Consider the following 7,641-nt stretch of genomic DNA (forward strand, 5'->3'; position numbering starts at 1 on the left):
TCGGGGGTGTTCTACGCGGTCACCATTGTGACTAAGATTTGATAAACAGAATAAAAAAAATTACATGTACCATTTAAACTTCTTTATCAAACTTAACACAAGAGTGGATAAGGTAATACAATAGTCTGTCTTGAGTCGGTCAATCCTAGTTGAAAATATCCACATGTTTGTACTTTGACCCAATTGTGACATTATTAACGATATGCCTTAAAAAAGATAAGCACAATTACATAATATATGATACAATGTCTTTCACACGTTAACCTCAACAAATGTACAAAACCACCGTGTTAAGTTACAAGGCGATCACAGTGTTTTAAGGCGAAGCAGGGTTGACTAGGTTTGTTTGCGTAAAATTAGGAAGCAAAGCGTGGACGTTTTTCATCACAGTGTACGTACGTTATTCTAAACAGTGGTCATAAATTATTAATTTTGATAAACAAGGAAGGGTCCTGGGTCTAATTATTAACCCCACTGATTAAAAGTACGAACGCACTTTTTCGCGTTGGTCGGGATTTAATAAATACACTGTTACTACTGTTACACCGATTCCTCTGTTAACACAAACTTAATTGTTTTGCATTCGAAATTAAAAAAAAAAGAACTATGCACGTACATCAAAATCACGTAAAAAAACAAAAAAAAACCAAAAAAACATACAAGGACGACTTTATGAATGAACGTAAGAATTCCTGAATGAACGCGTAACGGTAGAGCGTCAAATTGAATGAAGCAAAATCGAATGGTTCGACACATATCTGTCAAATGCCACAAGAATTTCAGATGCACTTGTCAAAGGTAAATATTTGCACATGTATCTCGAAAAAATGAATGAAATGTTAACGGTTCACTGTTTTTGTGCACCAGGGGGTCATCCATGTTATTCTTAAAACCACCAAACATGTAATTGACTGCTTTTATGATCATAACCTTTAACCCATTTCTCTCATGTACACTGTAAAACACAAGTTTACAAATGAAGAGGGATTTCGACGGAAGGTGGAAAGACTTTTACACATGGGTTTTCATTCAAATGTAAATCTCTATCGAATACCAGAAGTTATTCTGTGGCTGAAAAACTAATCATTATATTTAGATACGGTGTAAATTTTCTTTTCCTTATTTGTCACCTAATTAGTTTTAGGTGTTTATCATATCCAGCAATTATACTTTAAAGTGAAAAAAGTCCCCCTTTTGAGCAATTAAAAAAAATCGATATGAGATATGATCCATTATTACATATTTTGAATATCAAATGAGCCAAATATTTCCCCAATAATGTGTAACTAGTTGATATAATGACAGCATGTGTTTCATCTTACACTGGTGCAACCAAGTAATGGTGTAATTCATGTAGTTTCAGACCTGAATCATTAAGTCATTCATACCGGAATGCCGAGATGGCGCTATTATCTCACAAGGAAAGCTTATGTGAAATCTGAAACCCTAATCATTAAGCGGTTTGTAATCGCATGTTACTGTTTGGAAGTGAAAATTATTGCGGTAAAAATTAAATTTCCATAGGAACTAATAGGTCCGGCAAGTGAATGTTTTGCTTTCACCCAATAGCAATAAAAAAAGTTCTGATAAAAAAAAAAATTCCTGTGCCCTGAAGAGTTTAATGATATGATAAGGAATTCCTATTTTATGCCCATGCGTATAAGGAATTATGTATACTATTGTGAGATTGACACCGGTATTAGGTGACACATTCAAAACATGGTTCGAAAATATAAACAGAGTTGATCATCCGTGGTCATATCCTAATGATCCCGCCTCTGAAATTCGCTATCATTGAGCTTAAAGGTGATAGGTTAGCTTCCGGAAACATAAATTAAAATTTTAACAGTTCAATCTTCCCGCGCCAAAAAAAAAAATCCACAATGTGTCACGGGCGCCTATGTGCATAGATATATAAACAAGCTAGATTTCGGATATTGTTAGAGATCGAGAGTGAGGGACTATAGCAGTTATCTTTAAAGAACCTCATATATTACGTGATTTTGTGACTTTTTATTACATCTGCAAGTCAAACCAGCATTCGTTACTAGCATAGATAAGAGCTGAAATTAAACATGGAGTCTAGAGTTGTGAATTTCATCGTTTTATTAACGGTAAGTGATAGTTTTGTTCATGTGCAACAACTCAAACGCATTTTATTTAGAAATTACAACGTGAATTAATGAATTGAAATTGTAAAGCAACAGCGATCAAAGAATTATACATAATACAGCATTGAAAATGTAATGCACTATTTCAACATCTATAATGAGCAAAGGAATCTTGAGATTTGTCAAGTTCATGCTAAATAAACATTTTCATTTATTCTACAGGTGGTTCCTGCAATTCATGTATCTGGTAAGTTTTTATATTTTTTGTTTGAGATATTTGCATTAGTTAATTTCTCTCTTTTTACTTTAAAACTTTTTAAAACTTTCAACTTTCGTTTTAAACTAAGATTCATTTATCGGTTAAAATCGATAACGTTGTCCCAGTTAAGAGATAAGAGAAGATTTCGTCATTACGTTATAAACAGGTATTTTTACGGGTAGTAAAGGTAGCTTTGTTCACCTTTATGTTATCCTTTTGTACAGCGATTTAAAAAAATTAAAATAAATTCACTACCAACATTTTTAGTGTTATTTCCTGTGCTAGAAACTGTAACAGACACGACACATATGGGGAATAGGACCCACATCCTTTTTAATTGGCTTTAGTAAACTGAGGGAGTATGCATTTTGAAATATTTTATTCTCAGGCAAATTGAGTTGGGTTTTTTTAAAATTCAGTGGCTTCCCCTGTAAAGCCCATTCATTTGTTTGATAGATTATTTTATAGCATTGTATGTAGGTTCTATCAGCTTTGAGAAACTAAGGGACTTTTCAATCATTTTTAAAAGAAAACAAATTTCATAGTAAATCAATTCGCAAGTGACGCTACGCAGAATATTAGATTCATCCTCAAATATAATAATCTATATTAAACGATAATTGATATCCTCTTATAGATTTTGTTTCAACCTGGAATTAAGAATATCTCATATTCGAAGAGGAGTTTAAATAAAGTGGGAAGAAATTTCTGTTTTCGAACGTGAATTTAACATTGATTTATGTTGATTCCACCTTTATCCATTTAAGACATGTTTTACAAGATATAATCATTATTTACATTTTAACAAAATTATTTTAGCAACCACATACACCCTTCATGTGTACATGTACATGTAAATTAACAAAATGATTAATTTCATCATGCGTCTTTAACAGATTACTTCAGATCTTTTTTTTTTTCATTTTTGTAGGAAGTATTTGTCAAAACAAGATGGCAGATGTTGTTTTCCTTTTGGATTCTTCCTTTAGTGTTTGGGAAAGTGACTTTGCCGAACAACTTAAATTTGTCAAAAGTGTAGTTGACAACTTCCAAGTAGGAAAAGACGGTATCCAAGTTGGAGTTTTATCTTACAGCAGCGAAATCCAAACCAACTTCTTTTTGAACGAATACAATGATAAAGAGGCAATAAAAAGTGCCGTTGACAAAATCCAGTACTTGTCAACGGCCGGAACCGACACTGCTGGTGCTCTGAAATATGCCCGTGAAGTCATGTTTCACAAGAAACATGGCGGACGGGAATTGGCTTCAAAAATTATTATTCTTATTACGGACGGGATGTCTCACGACTCAAACGCAACAGCCAAACAAGCGGAGAAAACTAAACAGGCCGAGATCAACATTCTGGCGGTTGCCGTCGGAGCGCCCATCATGCGAGAACTAGAAATGGTTGCAAGTTATCCTACTACGGATTCTGTTTTCAACGTGACCGATTTCAGTGCGTTGCCTTCAATTGTCCAGTCTCTCGCCACAACTACCTGTTTAGGTGAGACGATGTAATTTTGAATGTCAATTTTGCTTATAGTTCATGTTTCATAAAAAGTTCGTTACTGTTCTTGTGCTAACGTTATTGTGTCTCTTTTCCAGTTCCTGATGTTCCACGAGATAGTGAAAAAACAGACACTACAACCGTTTCAGTAGTTGAAGACAAAATAAAGAAATGTAAGTGTGTTAACTGCTTTCATGTTATAATCTTCAAGATTATATTTCACCAATCCTTTATAGTAAATGATATGAATAACATTTTCATCTTATATCAATTCATAAATTTTTTTTATCTTAGATTGCGAGAAGACACCATCAGATATTCTTTTCCTAATCGACAGTTCCAGTAGCATTTGGCCTCTGCATTTTCGGGACATTGTTCAATTCACATTGAAAGTAATCGATCTCTTTGACGTCAGTCCAAATAAGACTCGAATTGGCGTAACTTTGTACTCTGATGACGTAAAACCCGTGCTACACCTCGACAACCAATTAAATTCAAAGGAACTTAAAAACACTATTTCAAACATTCACCAATTAAAAGGAGGCACCGAGACGGGAAAAGCACTGAAGCATGCTAGAGAAAATGAATTTAACGAAAATTACAGTCGTAAAACTGCTGCGTCAAAAGTGATCATATTGCTAACCGATGGACAGTCGATTAGACCAGAAGATACGCTGACAGAAGCCAAGAAACTAAAGGAAGAAAACATAACTGTATTTGTCATCGGAATAGGAAATAGAACAGACAGAGAGGAACTGAAAACCATTGCTTCAAGTGCTCGACATCAATACAATCTTCAAGATTACAACGCCCTTTCTACCATCAAAAACATGCTGGTTGTGAAGACTTGCACGGGTAAGTGAAATAGCTGTACTACCTTTTAGATATTCAAACCATACCCTTTCTTGAGATATATAAACACTTGACAATGAATTTGATAAAATCAAATGCAAAGAAAGTTTTTAAAAATATTTGGACTACCTTTCCTTTGATTTGTTTTATTTATGAACAAAGAGGAAGAAATTGTAAAGAGAGTGCTTTTCTACTTCTTTGAAGTTGTTAGACAAGATTTAGAGTTTCAAACTAAAACTAAAAGACGCATGTTTTATTAGAATTCTCTAACAATTTTATTTCTTTTACAGTTCATTTCCAATTTCAAGATTCTGCCAACGATGACTCTGAAGGTAACGTATAGTTATGGTTGCTTGTATAATACACGATATGATTAATTCGTTAGACGTCAACAGTTTAAACACGAACAAATTTAGTAGGTGAAAAACGGATGCAAGAAATTAACAACAATATGACATGAAAACCGATACCAGGATTTTAATATTACTTCATTAGAAGCAAACATCGCTTAATTTAAGCACAGAAAAAACTTTTGATAGGGAATCCGAAAAAAACACTGTTGACATCACAATAGTTATTACAATGCACACAAGTTTTCGAATTCCGTCTCGTTTTCTGAATTATTGCAATGCTCGCTATTTTTCGAAACCCCATTTTCTATGTTGCTTTGCTTTGAAAAGCGAACTTTTATCACTAAATATTAATTTTATTTAAATGAAATATGATGGTAATTTTTTCACAGAAACTTGCTGGGATACGCCTAGGGATGTGATGTTCGTTTACGACTCTCCAGCTATTGGAATTCATCGGTCTAAGATAATCAGAAAAGCCATTACTGAAATGTATAAACTGATGCTTATTGGTTCCAACAAGACACGGGCAGGTGTCCTTTCTCACTACTGCCCAACAGATTTAGACACTGGTATACAGGATTTCCAAAACGAGCAATCGTTTCTTCAAAGCGTTAAACGACAACCTAACGATGGACTGAGAAGGCTGCTCCGAGTACTCAGGACTCGAAGTTTCCCACGGGAAGAACATATCAAAAAGCCCGTCAAAAAAGTGGGAATTATTTTCTTAGACAGAGAGGAACACGATTCTCGTGACGTCATAGAAGAAGCGCGCCGGACTGCACTCACCAGTAGGCTCTTTGTGATTACCATTGGCAATCGTGTAGCATCTCACGCAGTGGAATCTCTGTGTAGCGACTTCAAACATCGCTGCGTGTTCCATGTTTCTCAGTATAACTCTCTGGTACAGTATGTTCCTGACATTATGGATATGGTTTGTTATTCGTGAACATTTCGTTTTATGTTGAGATAATTTTTCTCTTCTTGATACAAGCTTAAATTTTTACAGCTGTAATATCTACCTCTTATACAGTTGTTGAGTTTTCCCTGAACCCTTGTGCGGCATATCAAGTCTTTTGTCACAAGTTCACAACGCATCAAGATTAGAGGCTCTACATATCAAAATTTGTCAATCTACTTACCATGTTGCATTGTATTATATAAGTGTTGCCCAAACGTCCTGAAATGTCCCATAAAGGCATTAAAAAATCTAGTCAAAACCTCAAGGAAAATCCAACACAAAACAATCTGGTATGATGTAGTACCTCTAGTCGATAACAAAAAATATCCGAATTATGTCCGTCCATATGAAATCTTCGGAATCTATACGCAGCATGTTTCATATATAATATCATATATAATATTTCCGCTTTGTATGCAATGAAAAGAGGTTACGAGCTATCCAGGGCTGACTGTTTGCATGGTGCTAATTTTCTCACTTGTTAAATTTTTTTCAAAAAATGTGATATAATGTATATAAGCCTTGTTTAATATGTGCATTGATGTTTATACACCCTAAATCCATTATCATTTATATAATTGTGATCCAGATTGTTATACCGCTTCAATTTTATATTTTCATAGAATTTTTATTCATCGTTGTGAAGAAATGATTACATTGATTTTTAATTTATTATATACTTTTACTTTCAATATATCTGCATGTTTATATCAATTTTGCAATAAACAATAAAAACAAACTGCTTAAGTGATAATGATTTGTTTTTAAGGAGGGATTTATAGTGTGTTGTGTTTTCTACAAACACCTGTACGTGATATTTTAAACTAGTATGGATTTCTTAACAGGTAAAAATATACAGCGATGCATATTAGATGAACAAGAATCGAATTTATAATTAAGTATAAAGGGAAATTGGACAGCACAACTTGTATGCTTATAGGAAGGTCCAAAGTTTATGAATCTTAAATTACCTTAAATCGAGATTTTTCTATATATCCGATCTAGCAGCTGGGTATGTTTGAAGTATAAATTTGTTTAAATTTGATTGAGTAAATAGAGAAGCGAGAAATCATCATTCTAATTCCTCATAAGCAAGTGTTCTGGGCAAATGAAAGTCAACTAAAACCAGTTTAATAGGGGTTCTTGTTGTATTGTCGTCAAAATCAAGATAATTACATATATTATAATCACGATATACTTTCAACGCGCACACATCTAATATAATTGTGAATGCAATTTAAACGCTTGCAATAAATATGAAGAAGTCATTAAAATTACATACATGTTTTTGAAATCCGAACTTGCCCCAGTTATAAATTCAATAGAAATCTGTCAAAGAAAATGTTTTTTGACAATATAACATACATTATTTCGTATTTGCCTTCCGTACAGCTTTTAATATTCCTCAGTATATGTATTTAATAAAAACTAAGTACACATTAGATAAGTTGGTCAAAAAGACTTTTTTAAAATAAATTCATTTAACTACTAACAACAAATTTTTGGAAACTTTAGTAAAGACTTCCACGAAATATTCAATTGTTTAGCAGTAATGCCTTTCAGTAATTTACAATTTTGAGTAAGTAAGAGACAGAAGTTCA

General features: G+C 33.5%; 1 protein-coding gene across 1 annotated transcript; it reads left to right on the plus strand.

Moving 5' to 3' along the window:
- Nucleotides 1-1,709: 1,709 nt before the first annotated feature.
- Nucleotides 1,710-7,040, plus strand: LOC128178589 (cartilage matrix protein-like). Its single transcript, XM_052845842.1, has 7 exons — nt 1,710-2,114; nt 2,334-2,358; nt 3,302-3,874; nt 3,976-4,050; nt 4,172-4,732; nt 5,020-5,061; nt 5,472-7,040. Exons 1-7 carry the CDS (start codon nt 2,076-2,078, stop codon nt 6,026-6,028), a joined length of 1,872 nt encoding a protein of 623 aa, XP_052701802.1. The 5' UTR covers nt 1,710-2,075; the 3' UTR covers nt 6,029-7,040.
- The last annotated feature ends 601 nt before the right edge of the window (nt 7,041-7,641 follow it).

Source organism: Crassostrea angulata, chromosome 3 (genome assembly GCF_025612915.1).
Source record: "Crassostrea angulata isolate pt1a10 chromosome 3, ASM2561291v2, whole genome shotgun sequence".
In the NCBI taxonomy this organism is placed as follows: domain Eukaryota; kingdom Metazoa; phylum Mollusca; class Bivalvia; order Ostreida; family Ostreidae; genus Magallana; species Magallana angulata.